Source organism: Mus musculus, chromosome 12 (assembly GCF_000001635.26).
Source record: "Mus musculus strain C57BL/6J chromosome 12, GRCm38.p6 C57BL/6J".
Taxonomy (NCBI): domain Eukaryota; kingdom Metazoa; phylum Chordata; class Mammalia; order Rodentia; family Muridae; genus Mus; species Mus musculus.
In genome coordinates this window covers 3,448,562-3,476,539 of record NC_000078.6, presented here as the reverse complement: position 1 = coordinate 3,476,539, position 27,978 = coordinate 3,448,562, and the positions used below count along the sequence as shown (strand labels likewise).

General features: G+C 37.8%; 1 protein-coding gene across 10 annotated transcripts in view; it reads right to left on the bottom strand.

Moving 5' to 3' along the window:
- Positions 1–27,978, bottom strand: part of Asxl2 (additional sex combs like 2, transcriptional regulator) — an 83,955-nt gene that overhangs the window by 34,272 nt on the left and 21,705 nt on the right. For 3 of the 10 annotated variants that reach the window (NM_001270988.1, XM_006515239.4, XM_030246969.1), the window contains 5 exons: positions 24,770–24,878; positions 19,331–19,478; positions 6,947–7,062; positions 1,927–2,050; positions 371–514 (listed from right to left, as the gene is read on the bottom strand). In NM_001270988.1, coding sequence (NP_001257917.1) covers positions 371–514; positions 1,927–2,050; positions 6,947–7,062; positions 19,331–19,478; positions 24,770–24,878 — 641 coding nt within the window. Of the gene's footprint in view, positions 1–370; positions 515–1,926; positions 2,051–6,946; positions 7,063–7,144; positions 7,241–19,330; positions 19,479–20,899; positions 20,994–24,769; positions 24,882–27,978 lie in introns of those variants that run through there. The other 7 variants (XM_030246972.1, XM_030246967.1, XM_006515241.2 and 4 more) reach the window with 7 other exon arrangements.

Below are 27,978 nucleotides of genomic sequence, written 5' to 3'. Positions count from 1 at the left end.
ATATGAAACAAACCAACAAAACCAAATGAAACCCCAAAGAAATTGTATCAGAAACAGTTTTAAAAACATCGAGATAATGTAAAACAAAGAAAGTATGTCTAGCACACAACTTTAGTCCCAGCACGTTGGGAGGTAAAGGCCCGAGGATCTCTATGAGTTCAAGGCCAGCCTCATCTATAGAACAAATTCCAGGACAGCCAGGGTTTTATAGTGAGACCTTGTTTCAAAACAAAAAAGGAAAGAAATCATGTCTGACTTTTTAAAATTAAAATTAAAATTATACAATAACTCAAGCCAGTGGCTAATGATTTCAAATATGCTGTGAACACACTGTTGCACTGAAAAAAGAAGTCCTTGTAAACTAACTTACTTGTGTGGAGTCTGTCAGACCTCTGGAAAGACTTCTTCCCCAAGCCTAGCAGAGAACTTTCCACTTTCACTGAGGAAGAAAAGCTGGAATTTGAGTTCTGGGGACTGCTTGACTGTCCATCAGATTGCTTTCCTTCCCATAGGGCTAGGGGGAAAAATAGGTGAAGACTGGTGACAGAGGCGCATACACAAAAGCCCATTGAGGCTGAGCAAGACAGGTGGCTACCAACCCAACAACCTGAGTTCACCTGTGGGCCCTCCATGGTAGAAGAGAACTGACAAGTTTGCCTCAGACTGCCACATACATTTGCTCCCAGGGCCCAATAAATTTAATCAAACTATTATTCCATGGTAATTACAGGAGTTATGATTGACAAAACATAGGCCTTCTAAATGATTTGTACAATCATTCATCTTCTCTTACATTATTTATCCAATTGTGAGTATCTGCTCTGGCAAAAACGAAAAGTTCTGTAACACTCAGACGTTTCATTTTTGTGGCAGTCCATAGAATGTTTTCATTCAATTATATAATGCAAAACAAAGTCTGTGTGTGGCAATACAACTAATAACAAAACAAGCAACAATAATACCCAAAGCCCAAGAAACATGTCTGATGGAAAATAAAGTGTATATTTTAGAAAGCCTACACAATTTTCCACGTCTTAGTTTTACGTTTATTTTGACTTGATGTGAATAAATGTTTTGCCTGCATGTATCTTATCTTATTGCCTCACCTGTATGTGCAGTGCCCACAGATACTAGAGGATGGAATCCGATCCCCTTGAACTAGAGTTAAGTGTTTGAGAGCCACCATGTAGATGGTGGGCACTAATACCAAGCCCTCTGCAAGAGCAGTACACATTCTTAATGACTGAACCATTTCTCCAGCTTCATCTTCATATTTTAAATGAGAGCATTGATAAGGAGTTCACTTTAGATCTGTATAGATGATTAAATGCAGAAAGTTCTTATTAAATAAGGACCTAAGTCTGATCCTCAGAAACCACACAAAGAACCACATTACAGCACACGTGTAATCCCAGGACTGAGAAAGGGAGATAGGAGAATTCCCGAGGTTATTTAGTCAGCCAGTTTAGAGTAAACCACACGCTCCAGGCCAATGAGAGACCCTGTACAAAACAAAACCACCCGAAGCAGAATGGTGCAGGGGAATGACATCTGAGGCCATCCTCTGAACCCCCAACCTGCATGTACACACAGAGACAAAGAATTCACTTTGACCTTGGAAACAAAACGGGTGCACGCGTGCGTTCGTGCGTATAATGAATTTAAGCTTCCAGGGGTTTCTCATTAATTTGAAATAATGAAATACCCAAATTTCACTGTTATATTTTGAATTAAGTGCATGGTAATTTTACATATAAAAGTATTTTCTTTTTTTTTTTTCTAGGATTCTGTGGCAGCAGAAAGATTATGCTAATAAATATAGCAATTTAAAAATGAAAAATTCAGTAAAAAAATTTATAATATCAAAAGTACAAATATGCTGGGGGAAAAATTCCATTGGACAGGGTGAATGCTCAGTTTGCCTACCAGGTTTGGCAGGTACAGAGTCACTGGCTGCTTTGACAGTCTTGAGAGAGAGGTGTTGATTGGAGATGGACATGCTTGGTCTGCATTGCTGCTGCTTCTTCTTCTGTTGTTGCTGCTTCAAGGCCTATAAAGAAAAAACCCGACAGTAAGAACTAAGCAAACTGGGCTCGCAAGATGGCTCAGCAGTTAAGAGCAGTGACTGCTCTTCCAAAGGTCCTGAGTTCAAATCCCATCAACCACATGGTGACTCACAACCATATGTAATGAGATCTTCTGGTGTGTCTGAAGACAGCTACAGTGTACTTACATATAGTAAAGTAAATCTTAAAAAAAAGAACAACAACAACAACAACAACAACCACCAAGCAAACTGGTGAGAACCTACTCTGAAATCTACTCAGTGCAAACAAAAGCTTAAATTAAACAAAACTGGCAAGGCCTAAATGACCTTTAGAGTTCAGACACTTTGAGGGGAGGCCAAGATTAGTCTTTTATATATAGATACAAGGAAAAAATCATTAGAATTTTTCCCAAACTTAAAAACTTGGGGGGGGGGGGGAAAGGCAAGGAATTTACAATCTTCTAATGAGAGAACTGCACACGTACTTTTATCACATCTGAAAAAAGAATTGTAAGTCATGCACCAGTAACAGCTTAGTCTGACCTGAATATACGGTCAGAGGTAAATATTTGTGTTAAATTACCTTGGACAAGAGCAACATTTGTCTAAGTCTCAGTAACTTATCTTCTGGTTATTTTATACCATTTAATTTCTTAATAGAGTTAACTTGATATATTATTTAGAATAAATATTTAAAAAGAAAGAAGGCCTGTGAGATGGCTCAGTGGGTAAAGGAATCCCTCTTCAAACCTAGCTCCCAGAGTTTGATCCCTAGGACCCACGCACTGGAAGAAGAGCAATGACTCACAAAAGTTGTTATCTGACCTCTAGGTGTGTTCAAAGACTCATACATATATATACAGAGAGACATGCACACACAAACAGACCCCCCCCCCAAAAAAAAGTTCAACAACCAAAAGTTCTCTTCTTCAAATCTGAGAAAGTTGTGGCTGTGATTAACCTATGAAACTTTCGGATATAAAGTATGAAGACATGAACATACATCCATCTTTATATTCCCATAGACATTAAAGCATGTATACACACACATGCCGCATAGTGGCCATACCTCCATGCAGACACACATGCAATCAAGGGCTGGGAAGAGGCTCAGCAGTTGAAAGGATGTGCTGCTCTTTCAGAGGACAAAGGTTTAACTCCCAAATCTCATGACAGCTCATAATTGTGTGTGACCATCATGTCTGATCCTGTAAATAACTCTTAAAATAACTTTTAGTTTAAATACTTTAAAACTCACATGATTTAAAATGTTTATGGGCTCCAGGCCAGGAGTGGTGGCACACATCTTTCAGCGTAGTTTTTAGGAGGTAGAAGCAGGAGGATTTGAGTTTCAGGTCACACAGTAAAACCCACTCTCAAGATATAAAGATTATGGGTTCTAATTATAAATAAAAAACAAGAAATAAATTTTAAAAATTTAATTCAAACTTAAAGGTAAATTCTTTTTTTTGACTATCACTGAAGTGTTCTTTTACAATCCTCAAGGATAATTATGGGCAATTATCTTTATTAAAGTTTATTCTTTATCATACATTCATATCTCTACTAAATATATTAAAACTCTTACTGTACATTTTGTAAGTAGCACTATTAACTACTTATTTAAGAGCACTCATGGGAGCACTCATGTGCGTGGATGTCAGAGGGTGCTGTATCTGAGGTGGTGCTCTCCTTTATCTCGTGACTACCCAAGACAGAAGTCAGGGAACTGAGCTTGGCAGTACAGACACCTTTATCCAGTGAGTTATCTCATTGGGCCTTAGAATTTAAAAATATTTTTATTGTGAATATTCATTGAATTCAGAAGTATGTTACATAAGGACATAAGGAATCTATGTGGGTGCTGGAAATCAAGCCAGGACCCTCTAGAAAATCAGCCATTGTTCTTAACCCCTGAGCCATCTCTCCAGACCCTTAAAAGATTTTAAGACTTAATTTCAAGTGTGTCTGTGTCTAAGTATATGCTAAGTGTGGCCAGGTTTCTATAGAGGCAAAAAAGGTATCAGGCTCTGGCCTTGGAGCTGAATTGTGAGTGACCTGAGGTAGGTGCTAGAAATGAAACCCAAGTCTTCTCTAAGAAGAGGAAGCACTCTCACAGCCCAATGTGGGTCTTCTGCATGAGAGGCATGTTTTGGTAATTGTGTCATATCTAAACTACATAGTGCAAAGTTCTGCAGCATAAACTTTTAATCCTTTATAATCATACATCTTATAAATAGAAATGTCTATATAATCCCCTAATTGATTTATCTTAGGCATATGAATAATAAATACATACAAAATACACAATATATGATAAAATTTATATTAAGTTAGGCTGTTTGCTACTTCTTACTATTAACAAGCTTTTTTTGTTGTTGTGGTTTTTTTTTTGTTTTTTGTTTTTTTTGAGACAGGGTTTCTCTGTGTAGCCCTGGCTGTCCTGGAACTCACTCTGTAGACCAGGCTGGCCTCCAACTCAGAAATCCGCCTGCCTCTGCCTCCCAAGTGCTGGGATTAAAGGCGTGTGTGCCACCACGCCCAGCTTATTAACAAGCTTTTATGCAAATATTTTTCTGTATATATATATTTTAACCTAAGTCCTAAAATGCTTAATTCCATGTTCATGGTACATGTACATTTAAAATTTAATAGATAATATAAAATTTCTTCCTAACAAAGTTATAGTGGCTTGCTTTGGATATATCAGTGGCAGAGAACTTGACTATCAGGCATAGGGTCCTGTGTTCAATCATCCTACTTAATGATTCAGTGCTTTTTATTATACTACATCAGTACATGAGCTGCCAACTTCACTATAACTGGCAATTTTTGATATAAAAATACTAAATTATGAGAAAAAAATAATGTCAATGTTTTCCTAATTACTTGTTAGGTGTTATTTTTAAATTATTTTTTAATTTTATGTGCATTGGTGTTTTGCCAATATGTCTTTTTGAGGGTGTTGGATCCTCTGGAGTTACAGACAGTTGTGAGTGCCATATAGGTGCTGAGAATCAAACACAGGTCCTCTGGAGAGGTAGTCAGTACTCATGACCAGTGAGCCATCTCTCCAGTCCTATTTGTCAGTTTGTATTAATTAATCATTTGCTTTTTTCTTGGAGAAGGTTGTACACTATATAACCCAGGCTGTCTTGCAATTAGAATCCCCTTGCCTCAGCCTCCTAATTACTCAGACTATGTTACCATGCAGCCAGACTAAGTATTGAGATGGAGGGAGGGAGGGAGGGAGGGAGGGAGGGAGGGAGGGAGGGAAGGAGGGAAATCCAAAGACAGCTAGCTCTTTGATAATTCCAATAAAGCAGAAAACCCAACTGGCAATTACTACAGTGAACAAATAAATGAATACAAGGAAAAGACAAATAAGGAAACACTATATAAGTTTACAGCAGCATTTATAATAGCTAGGTAAATCAGAGTGTTTTACGTCTTTTGAAACATTTATTTATTGTATGTATACATTATGAAGCCGGGGAGGCATGTGTATCGAGGTCAGGAACAACTCGAGGGAGGCAGTTTCCCTTCCCAACATGGAACTTCCAGGAATGAATGCAGGTTTTCAGGTTTGAGGGAAGGTGCCTTTACCTGCTGAGCAATCTTACTGGCCCAGAAATGGACTAGTGGAGTATTCTAGAAAAAATATCCAAAACTAGTTCAAAAATAGAAAAATATAACAAAGAACAATATAATGAAAGGAAAATGATTTTTTAAAAAGTATTATTATTCAACGCTGGTAATAAAGATAATTTCTACACCTTTCTCACCAAGTCTAAAATAAAATAAACAATGTTAATGTGTGTCTTCATTTCAAAACTTCACAAGAAGAATATTACAAGATTTAAACTAAAATAATACAGACAGGGTACCACTGTATAGTCCAGATTGGCTTCAAACTCTCCTCTCACCACCCTGGCCTCCAAGGTGACAGGATTACAGGTGTGTGCTAAAATATTTGACTACAAACTAAAATTTTACGAGGAGAGGAGAGGAGAGGAGAGGAGAGGAGAGGAGAGGAGAGGAGAGGAGAGGAGAGGAGAGGGGAGGGGAGGGGAGGGGAGGGGAGGGGAGAGGAGAGGAGAGGAGAGGAGATTGCTTTACAATGTATGTAAAGAATGAACATATAGGGTATATTCCATACTTACAATTAGTGCAATATTGGAAAATCTAGCAATGTGATTCAATGTATTAGATTAACAGTATAAAAAAAAATCTACCTGATTATTACAATAAATTTGAAAGAAAACAAACCTGAGGATTGGGAAGATGGCTCAGTGTGAGAAACATTGGGTTTCATCCCCAGCATCCCAAACAACAACCAGACAAATATAAAAACATCTGAAAACTTAAACACCTATTCATGATTCAGCACATTCATGGACAATTTAGCAAAGTAGGAAAAGGTCTGGGTCTTCAAAATCATGTTAAAAAGAATTACCAAACCCTACAATGGGTGTTACACACAGTGTACACAAATTATCAGCGGTAAATTTGTAGACTGCTGACATTTACTCTGTAAAGAGAGAAATCTACAATCTTTCAAGAAATTTTACTAACAGAAGAGTTGATGCAGGATTTTCTTGAAACATGGTCTTAGTACATGACTGTCCATTATACAACAAAAGTAAAGCCTCAAACACCATGAGGCTCTCATAATTATTTTTAAAGATTTACTTATTTATTATATGTAAGTACACTGTAGTTGTCTTCAGACACACAAGAAGAGGGCGTCAGTTCTTGTTACGGATGGTTGTGAGCCACCATGTGGTTGGGATCTTTGGAAGAGCAGTCAGTACTTAACCACTGAGCCATCTCACCGGCCCCCTCATAATTATTTTTAATTGGAGAGATTATTCTGATAAATGCAGACTCACTTCTTACCTGTTTTAATGCCTTTTTGCTGTGCTTCTGTGATGGAGAAATGACTTTACTTGCTGGAATGGTGGGTGATGGGCAGCCTGACGGGGGAGAGGGTGGATGTGACAGTCTAGATGATACTAGAGAAAAATTGACAAGGAAAAGTTGTATTATCAGAGTAGATATCAAGCACCATTCCTTCCCCAGATCATATGCTGCTACCTGTTAAGAACTGGGACCAAACACTTTAGGGAGGATCTTCTTTTTGGAGTTGTACTGCAAACAGTCTCCCTTTTCAGTTTATTTCCTCAGAAAGTTCTAGTGTAGGATGATAGGATGGGGAAGGGGTGTGTATTAGTATATATTACTTCTCATTGTTTAATATATTAGAAGTGATTTAAAAAGCAGGAAGTCATGTATAAATCATGTTATCAAGTTAGAACTTAGAATAAGGTCCTAAGATTATGAGTAGTATCTATGTTTCCAAGGTAAAGGGGATTTTTGAAGATTTCTTGGCTGGAAACCACCACCTTCTATTTCATTATTATCTGTTCTGTATAGCCTGACAGACTATACTGAATTCACGGCATTCCTATCTATGTTCTACAAAGTGTAACACTATGTAAATACATTTTTACTATACAAGTATGGGTGTTTTGTGTATGTTTGTGTACCATTTGCAATGCCTGGTGCTGAAAGAGGCCAGAAGAGGATGGAAGCCTGGAATGAGGTTACAGAAAGTTGTGAGGTGCCATGGGATTGCTGAGAATCAAGCCTGGGTCCTCTGGAACAGCAGGCTGTACTCCGTGGAGGTATCTCTCCAGCCTAGTTTTTTGTTTGTTTGTTTGTTTTTTGTTTTTTTGTGAGAGGGAGAGAGAGAGAGAGAGAGGGAGGGAGAGAGAGAGAGAGAGAGAGAAAAAGAGAGAGAGAGAGAGAGAGAGAGAGAAAGAGAGAGAGAGAGAGAGAGAGAGAGAGAGAGAGAAAGAGAGAGAGAGAGAGAGAGAGAGAGAGAGAGAAAGAGAGAGAGAGAACACGAACGAACACATTTGAGGCCCTCTGGTGCTAGAATCACAGGTATTGCAAACTGCCCAATGTGGGTGCTGGGAACCAAAATCGTATCTTCTACTAGTATAATGAATATATTTTATGTTAGTTAAGGAGAAAGACGAAAACGGTTGATTCAGACATCTCATGTAGGAGTGAGGAGGTACCAGTTTGAGAGAAGAGCATCCTACTGATGACTCCTGACGAATTGGCTAATGTCTTCTTTTTAAATACTTGACCTGAAAGCATTTATAGCAAAGGGTATTGACTAGTTAAAATCACAAAGCTTCAAGATATATGAAGTATGTGCTGCTAGGTATCCATTTGACACAAAAATAAGAGTGAATAAGCCGGGCGTAGTGGCGCATGCCTTTAATCCCAGCACTTGGGGGGCAGAGACAGGCGGATTTCTGAGTTCAAGGTCAGCCTGGTCTACAAAGTGAGTTCCAGGACAGCCAGGGCTATACAGAGAAAAAAAAAAGTGAATGAATATACACAGTGAAATGTGAACATGGAGTACAACATACCACTTTACTCTTAAATGTCCTGATATTAAGACAATTTAACTTTGGGTCTGTATCCTCATCTTCATAAATGTCATAGTTACGTATATCAGCTTGATGTTAAAACAAAGGGGGAAAATTCCCACATACACACAAAAAAAGGTGAGCTAAATACTGAGGGATGGCTCAGCAGTTAAGAAAGCTTACTGTTCTTAAAAGAGAATTCAGATTTGTTTCCCAAGCCCCACATAAGGTGGCTCGAAACTGTCTATATAGAATTCTAGTTCCAGACCATCTATATCCTTTATTGGCCTCTGTGGTATACATAAACAAATATGAGCATTTACACATACACATACATGATTTAAGAAAAATGAGCTAAGATAAATCTAGAGATGATTGAGCAGTAAAAGAAAATGTATCCTCAATGTAGTATTAGATGTTGACAAACTATAACATAAGAGGTCAAAGTATTGCATTATGTTCAACATATCTGTAAAAACTGTGGAACCATCACCAACATCCATTTTCAACATCCCACCATAAAGAGCACAGCTGAGAACTGGCCACTCTTCTAACCTTGCCTGTAATCCTAGCTAACTATTTAGCTACTTCGTCTCTATAGTTCTATCAAATCTCTATATTTGATATGATAAAATAATAAAGAACGTTTTGTGAGTAAATTTTTTCAACTAATGCAATCTTTGAAGGTTCGTCTATGCTATGACATAGGAATAGTTATTTTTGTTATTGAATAATTTTTTATTGTATGTTCATGTCACATTTTGTTTATGTTTACCAACTGGCGAATTATACACATTTTATCAATTAAGAACAAAGTTGTGGGGGCTTGAGAGATGGCTTAATGGTTAAGATTACTGCTTGCTCTTCAAGAGGACCCACGTTCAATTCACAGTACCTCCACAAAAGTTCACAATTGTCTAACTCCTGTTCCATGAAATCCAAATCCCTTACATAGGGATTACATGCTAGTAAAACACCAATGGAAATTTAACTAAGAGAGAAAGGGGGGGAGGGGAAGGGAGGAAAAACATTTTGAAAACATTTTCCTTGTTTATGTATGTATACCTTCAAGGTAAGGGTCTCCCTGCCTTTTTTTTTTAACCTTCAACAGTCTTTTTAAAGATTTATTTATTATATGTAAGTACACTGTAGCTGTACTTACATATAATAAATTTTAAAGAATTAAATTTTATTATCAGTATAATGATTATGTACCTGGAGTAGGATGACAGTGGTGATCACTGAAAACGTGCTCATGTCCTAATTCTCAGAGCCTGTGAATGTTGCTTTATTGGTGAAAGAGTTAACTAATTAGATTATATAGTATATGCAAGTCAATCTTAAACAACAAAGCATTTTTCAAGATAGTTGTGAGCTGACATGTCAATGCTGGGAACTAAATCCTGGTCCTCTGGAAGAATAGCCAGTACTCTTACCAACCTCTGAGCCATCTCTCCAGCCCTAGCATCTTATTTTTTGAGAAAGTCTCACAACTGCCTCTAACTTCAACTTCAGAGGATCCAACACCCTCACACAGACATACATGCTGGCAAAACACCTACGAACATAAAATAAAAATCAATTATTTTGTTAAAAAGAGATGGTACTTAAAAACAACATTCAGTACTAGAGAAACATTTTGTTTGTTGCTACTACTGGTCTCTGTGAACAAGGAAATAAAGCATAGCACAGTATGACTTAAATAGTATGACTAGAAATAAGAAACCAGCCTGGGATACTTGGAGAGTTCTAGGAACACCTGTACACTGTGTGACTCTGTCTTAAACTTCTGTAAAACTAAATCTAAAATCACATTTTGATATAAATTAAAACTATATATGAGCAGGCAGTAGCACACACCTTTAATCCTAGCACTCAGAAGGCACAGACAGGTGGATCTCTGAGTTAGAGACCAGCGCAGTCTACAGAATGAGTTCCTGGACAGCTAGGGCTAAGAAGAGAAACTTTCTCAAAGGAAAACAAACAAAAAAATACAAACAAAAAACCATCCCACAACAACCCAAAGTATGAAGTGCTATTAATTAATATGTTTTTATATTTTTATTATATTTATTCTCATGATCATCCTCATTCCTAATTAGTTTCCCCCTCCTCCCACCTGGGGGATAAACTCAGGGCCTTAAGCATGCCAAAACCAAGTGCTTAATACTAAGTTCTATCCCTAGCTTTCTATTTCAGACCTGCTTTCAAAGCACATATTATCATTATTATTAAAATCAAGACTACTACATATAGATTAAGGACCTCATTCCTAAGATAAAACAGTAATATATTTTAAAAAAGCTGGGCTGGAGAGATGGCTCAGCGGTTAAGAGCACTGACTGCTCTTCCAAAGGTTCTGAGTTCAAATCCCAGCAACAACATGGTGGCTCACAACCAATCATAATGAGATCTGATGCCTCTTCTGGTGTGTCTGAAGACAGTCACAGTGCACTCACATACATAAAATAAATAAATAAAAATTTAAAAAAAAGCTAATTAGCTGCTTGCTTTATTTCATATTTCTAGAGAATTTAAAATTTTAAAGTAATTTCAAAAAGCCATAAAGTTATGCCTTACGTAAGTCTAAGATTCCTTCTCTGATACTAATTACCATGTAAGTAATAGTATGCTTTTGTGTGTGCGCACAACGACTACAGGAGGACAGGTGTCTTAAAGTCAATGTTAAAGCTATTTTCAAAAAACAGCTTATGGCTTGTAGGAACTGGATGGTTTTCAATGTTAAGATTACAGAAGTGGAGAAACCATAGATGCCAGAGATGAGATATGCATGTTGTTCTCATCCAAGCTCTGAGAGTAATATTATGAACCCATTCCTCAATTGTCAAAGGCCTCAGATTCTCTGTTACAGTGCAACGAGATGATGACTAATGATAGAAGATACTTTAAAAAAAAAAAAGATTTATTTTATTTATATGAGTACACTGTTGCTATCTTCAGACATGCCAGAATAGGGTATATAATCTGATTGCAGATGATAGTGAGACACCATGTGGTTGCTGGGAATTGAACCCGGACCTCTGGAAGAACCACTGAGCCATCTCTCCAGCCCCAGAAAATACTTTTAATACAACTAAATTTGTGCTGCAAAGTATATAAAATATAAAACATGAATGCATATACATTAGCTCCTTCACTAGTAAATAACAGTCCAAGAAAATCCAGTGTCTCAAATACAAAAAGAGAAACATGATGGATATGGAAGGATTGGCTTTTTATCCATTCCAACTTCCTTATGTTAAATGACTGAATAATTTTAAAAACAAAGGAAAAGTAACAAGTTATAAACCCAAGGGAAAATAAATGGCACCAATTCCTCCATGAGTAAAATAATGAAAATCTTAACAAAAAAGATTGTGGCAACATAGGAAATGAACTAGGAAAGCATATGAAAAAGTCTTCACTGGTATAATACTTTATAATAAAAAACGAACCTTACTTCCTTTATGTGTTCCCTTTGGCATCTGGGAGATTAATGATGTACTGGAGTTTTGAGAATAGTTACAATTTGTATGACCCGAGGCTAGAAAAGAAGGCTCAGCAGTTAAGAGCACTTGCTGCTCTTTCAGATGACCACAAGGCAGCTTACAACCATTTGCAACTTCAGTTTCAGGGAATGCAATGGCCTCAGCTGACCTTGGCAGATACACTCACATATATGGAGGCAAAATGCTCCTACAAAAAATATAAATAAAAATCTTTAAACTGTATCACCAATTTAGGTTCTAAGTCACTTTTCATACAATGACCATCTACTGCAATCTGGCCATGTTTTTTATTATTTCTTAAAGACTCCCTAATTGAAATAGAAAATATCATGCCTGCATACTTTCCTGCTTTTGGTTATCCTTAGAGTCTCAGTCCTAACAGTGCTACCTCCTTTAACACGCAAGGTGCCCATCACTTCTCTTCACCTCCACCACTACCAACAAGAACATCTCTTTCAATTTGAGATCACTCTGTCAAAAGTTTCGTTTCTAGGATGCATTTGAAAGTGAGCCTAATCCTCGCCTTTCACTTAGCACATATATGCTAGAGGGATCCACACTGTTCTCTAACTCCAGACCTTGATTAAAAGAAAAAAGTCTGAATGTGTTAACAGTGATATTCTCTTGAAAACAGGAGGAAAGCAAATCATCTCACCATTTCTTCTTATGACGATATAAACACTATACTCATGTAGTGCCTTTAATCACAGCACTTGGGAGTGCACAGGCAAGAAGAATTCAAAACCAGCCTGGTCTACATAGTGAGTTTCAGGATAGCCAGGTCTACATAAAAAGCCAATCTTCAAAACAACAACTATTCACAAAGCTGTCTTATATAATAATACTTAGAACATATTTTGGGGAAAAGACAGACACATCCCTTAGTTATGACTACAAAACAGTAAGTGAGATAATTGGTTTTACTAATAATTTTTCTGACATTATTCCACCTTACCTTGACTTGAAATCCCATAAAGCTCTTCTTTGGACATGTTTCCTGTTTGAGAGCTAAGAATCAAAACTACGAACTAGTAACTTTCTCTAATTTAAAAATCAATAAGCTAGATTTAATATTGGACTGAGTTTCTAACTTTTAGTCTGTTCCTATTTAGCTGAAAGGTTATACATGTATCAAGAGTTTCTATCAATTTTCAACTAAAAGTATCAGTTCTGCTGTCAAAGCTCTTTATTTTTGCACATAAAAAGGAAGTGGGTTTCGATAATATCTCACTGTTCTTCCTGTCTTATAATACATTTGAAATAGTGATGTCAGATCAAAAGTAAAAGCCCTAAATAAGAAAACTGAACAGCCACAATTAGTGTGCTTTACTGATAAGTAGAACTGTGTGTTTAGTATTTTGTTTGTTAAAATCTATTGAGACAGCGTCTCAGTATAAAGTCCCAGCAGGCCTGGAACTCACTTTGTCGACCAGACTGACCTTGAACTTGCTGCAATCCTCCTGCTTCAGCTTGCTAAATGCTAGAATTTCAGGTGTGTGCCAACCTGAGTGGCACGTGAAACCACCTTTATTTATATGTGTGTAGCAGCATGTCTGTGGAAGTCTGGAAAGAAGTCAGGAGTCAGCACACTCTTTCCAACAAGTGGGTCCCAAGGTCAAACTCAAGGCATGAGGCTCAGCCACAAGTGTACCTGCCAAGCCATATGCAGTCCAGTCCTTTTGATTTTATTTTGGCTACAGGCCTCCCGCATTAATTTCACAGGAATATAAAACTTCATAAATATGTAATATATACCTGATATTTTATAGGATGCTATCCTATGGATGATGTAAAAATAACAAGTTTAGATTATAAGGGAGACTGAGTTACCCTTTACTACTGGTATCTCAGCGTTTACCCATCATCTTGGGAATAAGAGTTGCTCAAGTAAATATGAATTGCATGTATACTTCTCATTTCACTTTCCAAACTAGTCTCCCAGCTTTATAGATTACCTACAATTAGATATTAACTTCTCCATGGTACAATTCATGGAGAAATAGTTGGAATTTTACTTATTTCTACAAATGAATCAAAGGCAGATCAAAAACAATATTGAATTTGTTATTACCTAATTTTTAATATCCTCTACTATTATGCAAAATGTAGAGTAAGGCTATCCTGTTCAAATTTAGCAACGGAGCTACTAACAAGGAATTTTAAGATATTTCTGCATCATAAAATGCATTTACTCAAATTCTTTGACATGGCCACTAACAGACATTACTTCTGAGCAAAAAAGTATCAGCAAGGGACACTACTCACAAGGCTGCTGAAGCCTGTGTAGCATTTTAAAAAATAAAACACATAAACAAAACTATACCTTTATTTTACATGGATGGGTACATGTACATTGTGTGGTCTGTAATGCCCACAGAGGTCAAAAAGGGGCACAGGAGTTGTTACTGAACTTACAGATAATTATTAGCTACCACACGGCTGCTGGAAAATGATCTTGGATATTTTGCAAAAGCAACAAGTACTTTTAAATGCCTCTCACTGGGTCACTCTTTTGTTTTGTTTTGTTTGAGACAAGGTTTCTCTGTGTAGCCCTGGCTGTCCTGGAACTCACTCTTTAGACCAGGCTGGCCTCGAACTCAGAAATCCCCCTGACTCTGCCTCCCAAGTGCTGGGATTAAAGGCGTGTGCCACCACTGCCCAGCAGGTCAGCCTTAAAAGGTAGAAATACACACACACACACACACACACACACACACACACACTTATTTCCAGGTCAGCTAGGGCTACACATTGAGCCCTTACCTCTAAAAACAAAAACAAACAAAAACAACAACAACAACAAAAGAACAAAGCCAGAGGTGATACCATGCTTATTACCCCAGTATTTGGGAGGCAGAGGCAAAAAGAATTCACAGCCAGCTCCATTGAAATAGTCATTCCAGACTGAACTATATGAAACTCTGTGAGCAGTTCATCCCCCAACAAACAAGCTCAAATATATTCCAGACAGTGACTTTTGTTCAATTTAGTCTGGCCATATTTAATGTTGATCTCTGTTTATGGTGCCAGCAAGAAAACATGACTCTTGCTAGTTATTTTTCTTGCCTACAATTTTCTAACTTACAAAAAAAAAGTCTAAGCTGGAGAGAAGTGGGAAAAAGACAAAGCCCTTTCCACTTTAAAAAAAAAATTATTTATTTATTTTATTTTATGTATGTGTCACTGTCTTAAGATACACCAGACGAGGGCAGCCGCCATGCAGTTGCTGGGAATTGAACTCATGACCTTTGGAAGAACTCAGTAGCCTTAACTGCTAACCCATCTCTCTAGCCCCCAAGCCCATTTCACTTTATTCTTCCCAAATCAGGTGCTTTAAAAAAATCTGGGTGGAACAAAATACCCTGGGCGGAAGGTGCCTTTTAATACTATCAGGAATCACTCTCAAAGTATTCGTCCAAGATTGAAAACAGGGCACCCTACTTCATGTTTCCCTCATTTGGGTGTATTTTCAATGAGCTTGCAAACTTAAAACGAAGATTACAGGATTTGTTTTCTTGAACTGATCGTGTATAGTAGCTATATCATAGAATATGAGTTGAATTAGTTTGATGCTTTCCAAGAATAGAACAATCATTACCATGGGGATAAGAGAAAAAAAAGACCTATTTTTATAATATGACACATCAACAGTTCTTAATGCAGTTAAAATTAATAAGTCTGTTATTATATGAAGAATTATCTTAAGATCTAAGGCACTTTACTTATCACTTAAATTTAGAAGATATTAAAACTTGAGAATATCCTTTAATCCCAGCACTCGGGAGGCAGAGATAGGCAGATTTCTGAGTTTGAGGCCAATCTGGTCTACAAAGTGAGTTCCAGGACAGCCAGGGCTATACAGAGAAACCCTGTCTCGAAAGAACAAAAACAAAAACAAAACTTGAGAATATATGCCTACTTTAGACATGAACATCAATACCTCCATAAAGTACTCAGAAGTTAGTCCAAAACTTCTACTGCCACATATAGCTTATTAAATGAGGATGAAAAATATTTTTCCCTGTTCAAGCAGAAGCTAATAAAAAGCTACAGACAGAATAATTAGTACGAATAGATGACAAAATGTTATCTTTAACAGGAAAATACCTTCCAGGGAAATGGCTTCAATGCAGCCATTATTCCTTAAGTGTCTTGGGTTAGGTATGAGAGGAAAGACAGGTAGACTGCATCTGTTGTTTGCTAGTAAGGACGAGAGCTATGAACAGTAAGCACTCCAAGTTTAGAAGACAGATATAGAGAAGAGTTGCAAATAAGCAACTTCCACAAGGGCCATAAGCTAAGACTCCATGCCAGCCAAGTTCTGTTTGTATCCCTCTACCACCCCCCCCCCCCACACACACACTCTCTTCTCTTCTCTTCTCTTCTCCTCCTCTTCCTCTCCTCCTCCCCTCCACACCCCCTCTAGTGTTCCTAAGGCAAAATGGGAGAAACTGCCAAGCTTAGGGGTAGTAGCAGAAATAAAAGAAATTCTCCCTCAAAACAAGGGTGCAAGTGGTGAGACCCGACCTCCACACTGTGGCAGCATGTACTGATTAGTCAGATATACAGGCACACACATATTTGGAGGTGGGAAAACTGCCAAGAGAATTAAAAATAAACAGAGCAAAGCAAACAAACAATTCACCACCACCACCCCCCCAAAAAAACCCCACAGCTATAGTTTTGGAGAAAATACATAGAAGAAACTTACCGAATAAAAGACTATAATCCAAGGCTACAGAGCTGGCTCAGCAGAAAAGAGAACTGGCTACTCTTGCAGAGGACCCAGAATCAATTCCCAGCACCCACATGGTGGCTCATAACCATCCATAAATGCAGTCCCAAGGATTCCAGTGCCCTCTTCTGGCATCTGTGGGCACCAGGTACGCACATGATACAAACATACACACAGGCAAAACTTACATACACATAAAATAAAAATAAATCTTAAAGAAGAAAAGAAAAAAAGACTACTCTTCAAAAATGAACAAAGAATGTACCAAGGCCAATAATAAAAAAATTAACATCCCAACCTTAACAAAAATGGAACAAGGACCTGGGCACATTTCTGACCAAAGATCATATTCAAATGAAAAATAACTATGCAAAAAGACTTCTACATCACATGTAATCATGGAAATATAAATTACAATGACAGTGATATACTGATACACATCTATTAGAGTGGCCAAAATTCAGAAGGCTGAAAGATAACACAAATTGCTGGTAAGGATATAAAGCCATATCATCTGCCATTCACTGTTGGTGGAAATACAAAGCGTCCGGCAGTCACTGTGGCAGCTTCTTACAAAATTTAACATATTCTTCTTACACTATAGCAGTCATACTTCTGTGAATTTACACAGAGACAACATATGCACACAAAGTTCATCATATTTTTCACTCTGCATTGCCAAAGCAATTACGTATTTCAGGTGGTGAATGGCTTTTTGCAAATTATGCCATACAATTTACCTCTACAAGGAAATGTACCCAGTAAGTCATGAAAAGACATGGAGTAATCACCAATACAAATTACTAAATAAATATGCCAATCTGGAGCCAGTAAGGTGGTTTGGTGGGTAAAGACCCTGCCACCAACCTTGACCACAAGTATAGGAGACAATCAATTCCTGTAAGTTGTCCTGACATCTAAATAAGCGCCATGGCAACAGTGCATATGTGAATGCATGTGTATACATGCATATGCATGTGAATGCACATACACAAAAAATGTTTAATGTAATTTTAAAAACAATGTCCATTTGAAAAGATTCTAACTTCATGATAGTCTTGGAAAAAGTAAAACTATGAAGACAGTAGAAAAGATTCTGGGTCCTCTGCAAAAGTTAGCCAGAAAAGTGTAGAGGACATCAGAGAGGATACTTAGGGCAGTGAAAATATATTCTGTATGATGTACATGTGTATACATATCTTTATAAATTAGACAGCTGTCCCAATTCTCAGAAAGTATACTACCAAGAGTGAATTCCAATGTGAACAGCAATAAAAATGTGCTAGTCGGCTGGAGAGATGACTTAGTGGTTAAGAGCACTGACTGCTTTCCCAGAGGTCCTGAGTTCAATTCCCAGCAACCACATGGTGGCTCACAACCATCTGTAATGGGATCTGATGCCCTCTTCTGGTGTGTCCGAAGACAGCAACAGTGTACTCATATACATAAAATAAATAAAATCTTAAACAAAAAAAAAGTGCTGGTCTAGGTTACCAAGTACAACTAACAAACATAGAAAGAAGGGATACAGGACAAATAAGACTGCTAAAATACAATATTTACCAAAACGTGGTTTCAGCCTGTAATATGAGCACTAAAGAGGCAGAGGCAGGATGATTAGCCAACTGAATGCCACCCTAGGCTATCCATGTCAAGACCCTGTACCAAAAAGCCAAGAACAAAATATATGTAAACAAACAAGCACAACAAAGAGAACCCATGTGAACAAGTCTGGACACCTCAGAGTGGAAAGCAAACGCTAATTCTGAACTTTCTACTCAACTGGAACCTAAATAATTCTCCAAAATGACCGGGGGGGGGGGGGGGGCGGCGGCGGCTGAGTGTCTGTGTACTATGTGCTCACATGTACATGTAGGCCACAGTTCACATTAAGGGTCTTCCTTTTTTTTCCCCTTTGCATATGTATGTGTAGTGTATGTATGTGTGTGTAGAGGCTGATCTCTCACTGAACCAGGCAAGAGCTTGTCAAACTTGAGCTAATCTAGCTACCTAGTAATTCTGTCTTTGCTTAAGTGCTAGCTGAGACCCCAGACAGCTGTAATACCTGTCCAACTTTTACATTCTGGTAATTTAAACTGTAATCCTTATGCTTAAACTTTATATATTCCCATCATCATCCCCCCAATGTACCCCTTTCAACATCATGTTTTGGTTTTGCTGATAATTCAAAGTCCAGTCAGTCTCTGTCTGTCTGCCTCTGTCGCTGTTTCTCTCTCTCCCCCCCCCCCTTCCCCCACGCCCCTCTCTCATTGATCCTGGAGCATGGCCCCTTTCCCCCTTCATTGTTATATATGGATGGGTGCTGGGGATCCAAACTCAAATGTTTAGGCTTACACAGCATATTAGCCACAGAGCAATCTCTCAGTCCCTAAAAGAAAAATATTATTTTTTAAAAGCTCCTCAGTTACGCAGTCAGACAGGTTCATGATGCTAGTGGCTGCTGCCTGAAAGGTTAAATACAAACACTTGGACCCCTGCAAGAGACTATTGCAGAACACTAAACTACTAGAGAAAGAGGAAGCTGATGGTCTGAGGAAAGTGACAAGGCACTGCTGCAGCAGTCGGAGATTACCTTTCCTTTTCCACCTGCTCTTTCTCCCTTCTTTGTTGCTGCCACCATCACTGCTGCTGCTGTTCTCAGAGCTCTGAGAATCTGACTGACCATCACTGCTTTCTTCTGAACCTTCTGACAGCTCTTTCACTCCATCTGGCACATCTTTCTGAAAATGTAGGCATCCTGTTAGGACTGTCACCATTTTAGCAAATCGAAACTAAATGTCTAATACGTAATGCAGCAGATAATTAGCTGATTAATTTTTAGTATTAATATAGTAAAACCATAAATACTTGCCGAAATCCTTATACTTCCCTTTTTGGGGATCAAATAAGTTAATTTTCGATCTATATCCAAAGATAAAAATTACACAAAACATTTATATGCAGGTACAACATATATTTAAATTACATGATAACTGGTATATATAAATCCAGGTAAAAGATGAAACGCTAAGGTTTAAAAATCACATAATTTTCTTAGACATAGCTGTGTTTGTATAGGGTAGCATCTCATATATTCTGAATTCAATTACATAATTCAAGTCAGGAGAATAAGATTATCATATTATTTTCATCTAACTAGGTCCTCAACATTGGCTAATAAGTAGCAGCAAGAAAAGAACTATTGTTTGTTCTGTTGTTTTTAAAAATCATGTTGGGTGCTGGAGAGATGGCTCCATGGTTAAGAGCACTGATTGCACTTCTGAAGGTCCCGAGTTCAATTCCCAGCAACCATATGGTGGCTCACAACCATCCATAATGAGATCTGACACCCTCTTCTGGTGTGTCTGAAGTCAGCTACACTGTACCTATTTATATTAATAAATAAATCTTTGGGCTGGAGCGAGTAGAGACTGAGCGTGTGGGCTCAACCAGAGCAAGCAGGGCCAACCACAGCAGGGCCTACCAGGCAAGTGGTCCTAAATTCAATTCCCAACAACCACAAGAAGGCTCACAACCACCTGTACAGCTACAGTGTACTCATACACATTAAATAAATAAATAAACAAACAAATAAAGAAATAAAAAACATGTTAATCACTTTGGTGTTAGTTCTGACTAATGAGACTTTTAACCAGAAAGAATAACTGTCTACTTAGTGTGAAAAAACATAACCAGGTAGCTGCATATGAAAAGCTAGAGAAGTAACTATACAGTCTTAGTCTAAGTTAATTTGTCATGCTTTAATTTTAATTTCTAAGGTGAGGTAACAGTACCTACCTTAAAAGGTCACATAGAAATTAAATGAGCAAATTAAATTAAATTATGTTTAGAATAATGTCTTTATGAGAGCTCAATATTAGCTACTGTGTGTTCACATAAAAAATATAGAAATAAATGAATTAGTGAATGTTATTTCTCATAAGGATTTTCTTTCTATCAGTACTTTCTGGTCCCACATAATTATTTTTAACACTCACATTAAAAAAATGAACTGACAGGCACAAAAAATTAATCCTACATCTAACTGACACCACATGACACAGTCCCAAGACCAATAAGTCCAATTGAGTAAGAACAGTTATTTTCCAATTAAATTTCCCGCTAATCCATCTCTTATGTTATACACTTTCTTAATACAGACCCCATATTTTTATATTCCTTCCTTCAAAATGCAGGACAGCTTTTATAGAGTTAGTTGCCAGCCAGACATCTTGACCTGTAGGTTCAACAAGTATCTGAAATACAAATATAATTATCTTCTTTTTGCAAAAATCTTGTGATCCCTCTGGGATCAATGGCTCATGCCCCAAATCTTAGGATCTTTTCTCACCCACAATTTTACACATCCCAAATGCAATGTGTTCTATTTCTTCAATGACTCTTAGGTCTATCTCTCTTCTACTATTCTGAGTTCCTCCTTCAAACTATAATCACCTTTACATGAAAATCTTCTTAAACACGGGTTTGATCCAATGGTTCTTCCTGATGACCTCTGACTTCTGCTTACTCGACACACCACCCAAACACACAAAACTCAGTCAGAGTCAAACTTAATGGTTAGCTAATCTTTATTAATTATCTTGACTCCCGAGATTATCACTTTATCTATTTTTTTTTCTACTTAAAAATTCATTCAGAATTTTATCTGTCTCTTCATTTGAGCTACTCATAATAAATGGGAAGCAATAGGAAAACCTATTGTTCCCTGAAGGCCTTCACTTCTCTTAAGTTCAAGTACAGCTCAAATCTTACTGGTAAGTAACAGAAACTTTCTAGATCCCTTTATTCAAAACTTATCCTACTTTGCTTCATTATAATGGCAGAGTTCACAGTATATTTTATAAATATGAAATATTTTAATAATGAAAATATAAGCATTAATGGGTTCAAAAACTATAGTTTATCCAACTTTTATTTCTGGCATAGACTTGACAATGTGATACAAGACATACATTATTTGAACTTTTTCTTTTATCTTTAAATATTTATGTGTTTTGCATGCATGCATATGTACATGTATGTACAGTGTCTGAGAACATCATGCTAGAAACTGAGCTCCATTCCTCTGCAATATCAACAAGTGCTCTTAACTGCTGAGCCATCTCATCTCTCCAGCTTTAAACTCTGAACTCTTGACACAGCACTGACTTTTGTACTTTCCTAATTAATAGTGGGATTAGGAAAACATTGTTCTGCTGTTTGGTCTTTGACTCTAGCTCCTAAAACAGGCACCTAACCGATTTAGAACCTCCTAAATGATAAGAGTGATAATACCTGTGTTGATGAGTGACTGTGAGTGTGTTTCTAATGACCTGTTCCTCAGAATAGACCTGAGTACTAAGAGACAATTACGTGGTTAGAAAATTGCCAAGTTTAGCCAAGATCTCAAGGATGAAGGCTGAGTTGATAGCAAGGACAGAATGATGCTTCAATCACAAACCTTCCATTCAAGGCTAGCCTAGGGCTTTGGATAAGGCTAAAATCACATTTGTGCTTAGAGCTGATATGACAAGCCAGCTTCCATATTCAATGACCACCTCATTTTTTGCATGTCTTTTATCTGAATTACAATAAATGGAAAACTTAAAAGGTTTTCTCTGGCATTTTTTTTTGGTAAGCAGTCCTAGAAAGTTAATGAAACCCAAGAAGGACACGAAACAATAATTACAGCTGGTCTATCAGAGGTTAGGTCACAACCAAAGACTCGTAATGGCAGCTGAAGTGAAGGGTAATCTATGGAATCGGGCCCTTAGCCTGACACAATGGACAGACAGTGCAAAACCTGAGTTAAATTAAAGAGTGCCTAGCTGATTTCAGTGGGAGAATTGCTTGATGTATGAAAGAAACCCCCAAAACAACTGATACCAAAGAACTGACCTAAGTGGTATTAAGAATAGAAAATATATTTTGAGGTTTTTCCTCCTCATCTCTACAACACAGTAAGCATTTTAATGAATACAAAGAAAATTATAGAAGATCTAGAATAGCTAAAGTAATCAAAAGAGAAAGTGAAAGCTTCATTTAGAATTCAATCCCATAATATACAAATGTTAAACACTGCAGACAAAGTCAGAGGAAGTAAGATTAAAACGTGTGAAAGGATTTTGTATGTGGCGCAAATTGGTTCTAGGACTGGACACGGTCCTTTTGCTTTGCCTCCTGAGTCTTAGGATCAATAACCATACAGCACCACATTCAGCTCCTAGATATGGGGTTTGTTCCTCTTTTGTTCTGTATTGTTTAAGATGGGATCCCACTGTGCTTCACAGGCTTGCCTGGTTAGGACTCGGAGGTACCTAGATCTGCAGCCTGAGTGCTAGGGCTAAAGCCATGCACAGGCTCACCTGGAAGATGTCCATTTGTTTAGTTTTACATTATTTAGTACGTAAGTATGGGCACCAATGTGACATAGCACACATATGAAAGTTAAAAGGACAGCTTGTGGGAGTTGGTTCTCCTCATTTATACGTGCCCAGGGGACAAAATGAGTTGTCTGTACCTTTACAAGATGATCCGTCTCAGCATCCCAGATTAGATGTGCTTAATGTTAATAGACTCCATACCACTACTGAGCATTGTGGTGTGTAGCTAGGAGAAAAGAGGTAATGGGACAGAGGTGTCTATGGATTTGTCCCTTTGGATATAACTGTCTGCCAAACATTCATTCTGGCTTGCTGATAAACTTCCTTCATTATTATTTTAATTATCAGATTAACACAAGCTTAATATCCTTACATCAAGAGTAAAAATGATTCTATACATTTAGTAATAACCATAATTCATGTATAGTGTCACATGGGCTGGGCCAAAGTAAGTTAAATCTAAATGAGGTGGGTGCCTTTTGCTTTAGTTACTGGACTCGTCTCTCTAGACTTACAGTTTGCAGAATGGAGACTCAGAATGAATTCATATACGATGAGAAGCTGACTGAGAATAAAGCTAAAAGAAAGAACAGAGACCAAGACTAGATGACATCTTTTTGATCCAGCTTGGATTTCCCAAGGAATGTTTAGCTGTATGAGTTAAATTCTCTAGCCTTCTTACTAAGCTCATATAAATTGGTTTTCCTGCTTGCGAGTGAAAGGATATTGATAAGAAAAGGTCACCATTTCAGTGTATGAATTACATATTAGCCAACTTGTTATGAAAGAAGAAATGTGGGGGCTGGAGAGATGGCTCAGTGGTTAAGAGCTCCGACTGCTCTTCCAGATGTCCTGAATTCAAATACCAGCAACCACATGGTGGCTCACAACCATCTGTAATGACATCTGACGCCTTCTTCTGGTGCATCTGAAGACAGCTACAGTGTACTTACATATAATAATAAATATTTAAAGGAAGGAAGGAAGGAAGGAAGGAAGGAAGGAAGGAAGGAAGGAAGAAATGTGGGCGTTAAGTTTGACCACAGTTCCTATTATTGTGCTGATATAATACAGCCACCACTGGTAAAGAAATCACAACTTTTGAACTTAGTTTTCTCCCTTATAAAAACAGGAATAATAACCATAACTGTAGGTTTTAGTGGGGAAGATGAGTAAAGCAAAGCCATCTAAAGCAATACCCAATTTGTAAATATGTAAATATTTTTGGCCTCTTTAAAATAAGAAGTAGGGGCTAGAGAGGGGGCTCAGCAGTTAGGAACATGAACTGCTGTTCCTCCAGAGGACATGGGTTCAATCCATCACCCACACAGAAGGTAACAATCAACTGGAACTCTAGCTCCAGAGGATCCAATACCCTCTTCTGGCATCCATGAGTACCACAAGAATGTGGTACATAAATTATACATGCAGGCAAGGCATCCATACACTTAAGATCAAATAATGCTCAAAAAATTTATTTAGTATTCATGAGGCTCTGAGTTCAACTCCCCAAAATTTATTTACTTACTTTAGGGTTGAAATTTTATTTCTTTCTGGAAATAAGTTCCTCAAGAACAGAATTCTGTCTATGTAACTCAGTAGTTATATGCTGCCAACCCTTACTATTGCTTGTCTCCCCAGCAACTTACCTTCAAAGTATACACGCCCATTCTACCTGGAACTTTATAGAAGATGCCTTCTTCTCCTCGGGAGTTTGTGTGCAGCATTGCATTCAAGCATGCAAGAGGGGAAGTCCCACTAAAAGCAAATAAAGTGAAGAACTTAGTGATTAGTTTATCTAATCATGATCTAAATATTTTTTATAATTCTAACCTAATTTTTAGTTGATCAATATTCCTTTATATAATTTTTTACTAACTACAAACCGGATCAGTACAGAAAGAGATTGCCACAAAAAAAAAAATGAATGGACAATTCATCTTTGAATATATAAAGGGGGAAAATTTTAACTTAACACTTAAATAGAAGCAAAACAAAAATTTCATATAGCAATATGAAACTTATTTTGCAAACCTACTTTATTTATGCATGAAACTTTACAAGTAGACATGAAAGTGGAAAGCATGCACACATGCATGAGAGAACATGCTTGCACACACACACATAGATTCAAATAAGTATTTATTCTCTTGTACACTGCTGCACTAAACTAAATCTGATCAGTAAAACAAACTGCCATGGTTTCTTGTACTTACACCTATCAGAAGATCACTTTAAACACCTTAAAAGAGGTTTAATAGACTTCTTATATTGCATTTAGTAGGGTTTTTTTCCCCCCATTTTAAAGCGTTAGATGCAAAAAAACTTTTCTGGGGGGCTGGCGAGATGGCTCAGCGGGTAAGAACACTGACTGCTCTTCCAAAGGTCCTGAGTTCAAATCCCAGCAATCACATGGTGGCTCACAACCACCCGAAATGAGATCTGACGCCCTCTTCTGGTGTGTCTGAAGACAGCTACAGTGTTCTTATGTATAATGATAAATAAATCTTTGGGCTGGAGGGAGCAGGGACTGAGCGAACAGAGGTCCTAAAATTCAATTTCCAACAACCACATGAAGGCTTACAACCGTTAGTACAGCTACAGTATACTCATATACATAAAATAAATAAATCTTTAAAAAATGTTTTTCATTTAAAAAAACAAAACAAAACAAAACAAAACTTTTCTGGACCTGGCATGGTGGCACACAACTGTAATTCCAGAATGTAGGAGACTGAGACAAAAGAATCACAAGTTCAATGCTACCCTCTATTATAAACCACATTCCTTAGGGGAAAAAAACTTGCATTTTTTTCACCTGTCATCAGATCGTATTGTATTTCTTTTAAAAAGTCTAATAAAATTCACTAAAATACTTCCTTATCTTGATTTGTCATTGCATTAAGGAAATGGGACTGTTTTACCAAAACTCTAATGTTGGCTTCTTTTGTTACGGACTTATATATAAGGAATGGGGGTTGGCGGGGGTGGGGGGGAGGGGGGGGAGTGAATCGACCTGGAGTACAAGTGCTTAGGTCCTAGTCTATAGTCCTGAAGAATGAAGATTTAAATACAAGGCCATGGCTAAACATTGCTCACTGCCAGGACTATGATGGTTCAGGAGGAGAATGTAGAAGAAACATACAGGTCTAAACAGAATCCTCACCACCTATGAGCTACTGAAATCATAAAGTGACTATGCTACTATGAAAAGCCTCGCTGCCACTGCCAATGAGAGCTAGGAAATATGGCAGAGGTCCTACAACATGGAAATGGCTGGAAAGATTGGCTTCTTGATACTAAAGAACCATATAGACCTATGGCTGAGCTGCTAAGGCTTGGGAATAGAGGCTCACATTAATTCTATGTCTGACTCTTCTCTTTATCCAACTACAATTTCTGTTACTTTTCTCTGCAATAAACTCAAACACATGTGAACAAGAAAGAAAAAGAAACAGGAAAACTGGGTATGGTGTCACATGCTTTTAATCCCAGAACATGGGAGACAGAGACAGACAGATTTCTGAGTTCAAGGCCAGCCTCATCAATAAATAGAGCAAGTTTCAGGATAGCTAGGGATATACAAAAGAACCCTGTCTGGGAAAAAAAAAAACAAAAGGGGGGGGGGTAGTGGGGAAGGGGAGAGGAAAGAGGAAGAAAGAAAATAAATGAAACAGGAAAGAAAGCTATGCAGTTTTAAGCATAAAGCCACGTGCATTAAAGAATATCCCTGAGCATGGTGACTCACATACAAAATCAAGGGTAAACAAGAAATTCTACCTCAAAAAGAAAGGAAGGAAGGAAGAAAGAAAAGGGAAAAGAAAAGGGAGAGGGGAGGGGAGAAAGGAAGGAAGGAAGGAAGGAAGAAAGGAAGGAAGGAAGGAAAGAAGGAAGGAAGAAAGAGAAGGGCTGGTGAGATGGCTCAGTGGGTAAGAGCACCCGACTGCTCTTCCAAAGGTCCGAAGTTCAAATCCCAGCAACCACATGGTGGCTCACAACCATCCGTAACGAGATCTGACTCCCTCTTCTGGAGTGTCTGAAGACAGCTACAGTGTACTTACATATAATAAATAAATAAATCTTTAAAAAAAAAAAAGAAAGAAAGAGAAAGAAAGAAAAGGGAAAAGAAAGGAAGGGAAGGAGGAGGGAGGGGAGGGGAGAGGAGCATATAAGAGGCTGGAGAGATGGCTCAATGGTTAAGAGCATTAGCTGCTCTTCCAGAGGTCCTGAGTTCAACTCCCAGCAACAACATGGTGGCTCACAACTATCTGTAATGTGAGCTGATGCCCTCTTCTGACATGCAGGTGTATGTGCAGATAGAGAACTCAACTCATATATATGAAATAAATAAATAAGTTTTTAAAAAAAGCATATATAGAGAGTCAGGGGATGGTCTGAAGTCTGACTGGAGACTCCTTAAGTAATTTTTGCTGGGTTTTTTTTCACATTTTTTAATTGGAAATTTTCTTCATTTACATTTCAAATGCTATCCCAAAAGTCCCCTATACCCTCTCCCCGCCCTGCTCCCCTACCTATCCACTCCCACTTCTTGGCCCTGGCATTCCCCTGTACTGGGGCATATAAAGTTTGCTAGACCAAGGGGTCTCTCTTCCCAATGGTAGCTGACTAGGTCATCTTCTGCTACATATGCAGCTAGAGACATGAGCTCTGGGGGTACTGGTTAGTTCATATTGTTGTTCCACCTATAGGGTTGCAGACCCCTTCAGCTCTTGGGTACTTTCTCTAGATCCTACATTGGGGGCCCAATTTTTGCTGTTCTTGTTTGGTTCTTTTGGTTTCTTACAATTACTAAGAGACAAAAACAACTTTTACATTTTTAAAAAAAGGTCTATCGATT